This window comes from Lycium ferocissimum, chromosome 8 (assembly GCF_029784015.1).
Source record: "Lycium ferocissimum isolate CSIRO_LF1 chromosome 8, AGI_CSIRO_Lferr_CH_V1, whole genome shotgun sequence".
Taxonomy (NCBI): domain Eukaryota; kingdom Viridiplantae; phylum Streptophyta; class Magnoliopsida; order Solanales; family Solanaceae; genus Lycium; species Lycium ferocissimum.
The window spans coordinates 19,778,348-19,780,705 of NC_081349.1; the positions used below are offsets into that span (position 1 = coordinate 19,778,348).

At 37.0% G+C, this 2,358-nt stretch overlaps 1 protein-coding gene across 1 annotated transcript; it reads right to left on the reverse strand.

Annotated features, from left to right (window-relative positions):
• Window positions 1-275: 275 nt before the first annotated feature.
• LOC132066107 (acyltransferase Pun1-like) lies at window positions 276-1,860 on the reverse strand. Its single transcript, XM_059459492.1, has one exon. The coding sequence runs from the start codon at window positions 1,784-1,786 to the stop codon at window positions 488-490; it is 1,299 nt and encodes a 432-aa protein (XP_059315475.1). The 5' UTR covers window positions 1,787-1,860; the 3' UTR covers window positions 276-487.
• Between the last annotated feature and the right edge of the window lie 498 nt (window positions 1,861-2,358).

Below are 2,358 nucleotides of genomic sequence, written 5' to 3' on the forward strand. Positions count from 1 at the left end.
ATCTTTGTCAGTATTTTGTTGGTTAGTAGGAACAGTGGCTGAGGACCTTTTAGGATCCAAATCGTCTTTGTCTTCTAAATCAGGTGGTTTCGAGTCAGAACTCTCTTTAAAGGTTTTGGTCAATATGCCCCTCCTACTTTTTTATAGACCAGTTGTTCAATTAATTAACAAGGATAGGGGTCCAGGCCAGACAGCCTACCACCTGCAAGGTGGTTTATATTAAAAAAAAAAAAAAAAAAAAAACGACAACAAATAATACAATCTACAAATATGGTATTCACAAAAAAACACAATATCATATAGCACGACAGATACATAATAAATCACTGGGTAATAGCCATCCAAACAAGCTATAGATACATCATGTAACCGAAAAAAGAAGAAATCACAAAATACTTTAGCACAAGTCACAAGTTGAAGGAGATTCACTGCATAAAGATAGAAATATTTAGCAAAGAAAAATCATGAAGGATGACCGGAAGCTACTTTAATGGTTTGGAACTGGAATAGCAAACTCCAAAATCTCGGGATCTCTTTCAAATATAAGCATGTCTTGTTCGTCCAACATGACTATGGCTTCAACTCCACCCCCACTTTGATTATCCATCAGAATGAAAAACCTATTGAAGGGGCCAGTTGCGAAGCTTACTCTAGCTGGCCTCCCCCAACCAAAGTCTGTTTTGTATAGTGGGAAGGCAATCAAGCTGCTACAAAAATAATAATCAAGTATATCACTACTAAATGCTTTTTTTCCTTTTTTAAGTGAATCAACTACTTCGGAGGTAAATGCATTTTTTGTAGCATTCTCTTTGTCCTGAAGTTTCTCCTTTTCAATCCTCATTTCCCTTACCAATCTTGGACAATTTACGTCCCTTTCGTTAGTTGTTTCCACAGAAAAACCAGATATAAGATTTCCACATGCGTCGTATGACAAAGGTGAGTTCAGCCTTTGGCGCATATCTGCAACTTGAAACAAGGAAGACGGTTTAAATGAACCAAGATTTTCTTTTCCGGCAGCTAAAGCACACTTGTAAATAAGCGCGCTCACAACTTCGGTCCGAGTTGGATTTTGGACCCCTGAATCAAAAGAGAATTTGGCTTTGAGAGCATTTACTTTAGTGGCGGGGAAAACAAACCTTTTCCCTACGTATCCTGGTTCTTCTGGCTTGATAGTTGAAACAACCGAAGGATCATTAGATTGGGGGTAGACGGATTCTCCAACAAAGTGAGGAGACAGCATTGCATTTATGTCACGACTCAAAACTCCCCAGTTGTAGAAGAAATTGCCGGCAGTGCACCCATCTCCGATCTTATGTGATAAGCATCCACCTACGGCGATTCCTCCACAATCAAAATAGCTAACTTGAGCTATAGCTAAATTTCCTTCATCCTTATAAGGGTTATTACGATTGGGAAAAACTACACTTTCAGCACCAGTGCAAGTGTGTGTGAGAATTTCGGACATGGGACAATGGACACGAACGTGGGAAAACTCAACTCCCGTATTGTTACAATCAACAGAGGAAGAATCATCCTTCACCCTTCCAGCGTAAGGATAATAGGATGAGAGTGCTTTAGAAAGGGATATCTCAAGAAGTTGAGATACGTTGGAAGATTCATAAGACTTGTCATTGCTTGTTTTTGGGTAAAAAAATGCAATAGGAATATACATGTGAAGTAGCTGATCAACAAAGGAAAGTTTGTGAGATCTAAGAGGAGGAGGGGTGGGAATAGAGGGTTTGATGATCTTCTTGGAAATCAATGAAACAAGTGATGATACTGCCATTATACTTTCAGGTATTAGTTACCAATTCCACACTCAAAACTATACACAGAACTACTATTTAAATTGTCTTCCCATTTATATATTACTAGGTTTTACGCCTAGAGTCTTTGTTTATTACTCCCTCGTCCATATTAAATGGTGTTCTTAATTTTTATATTTAGTCCAAAAAATAGGTTTTTTTACATAACTAAGAAGATATTAACTTTTTCCAACAAACTTTTCCCCGTATTTAAATAAGTGAATTTATACGTAACCAAGAAACTATATTAAATAGATACTACTATTTAAGTGTATTTTAGTGAAACCACCTCTTACTTTCTAGGGATGAATGAATTTTTATAAGGAATGTGTTCGAGCTAAAAACATCGTATAATATGAATAGGATGGAGTAATAAATTATACCTTGTATTTATTATTTTCTTAATAAACTTGAAATGAGCTTAAGCAGTTAAAATGAGGGGGTTGGGGGGGGGGGGGGGGGGGCTCTAGAGTTTACTCCTAAGTCTTTTGTTTAATTGGCTGCACCAACCTCGTAGATCAGATCAAGTATATAATATATAACTAGAAAATTT

Excerpts from the sequence above, each read along its gene's own strand:
- LOC132066107 (XM_059459492.1), bottom strand. The coding sequence starts at position 1,786 with ATGGCAGTATCATCACTTGTTTCATTGATTTCCAAGAAGATCATCAAA.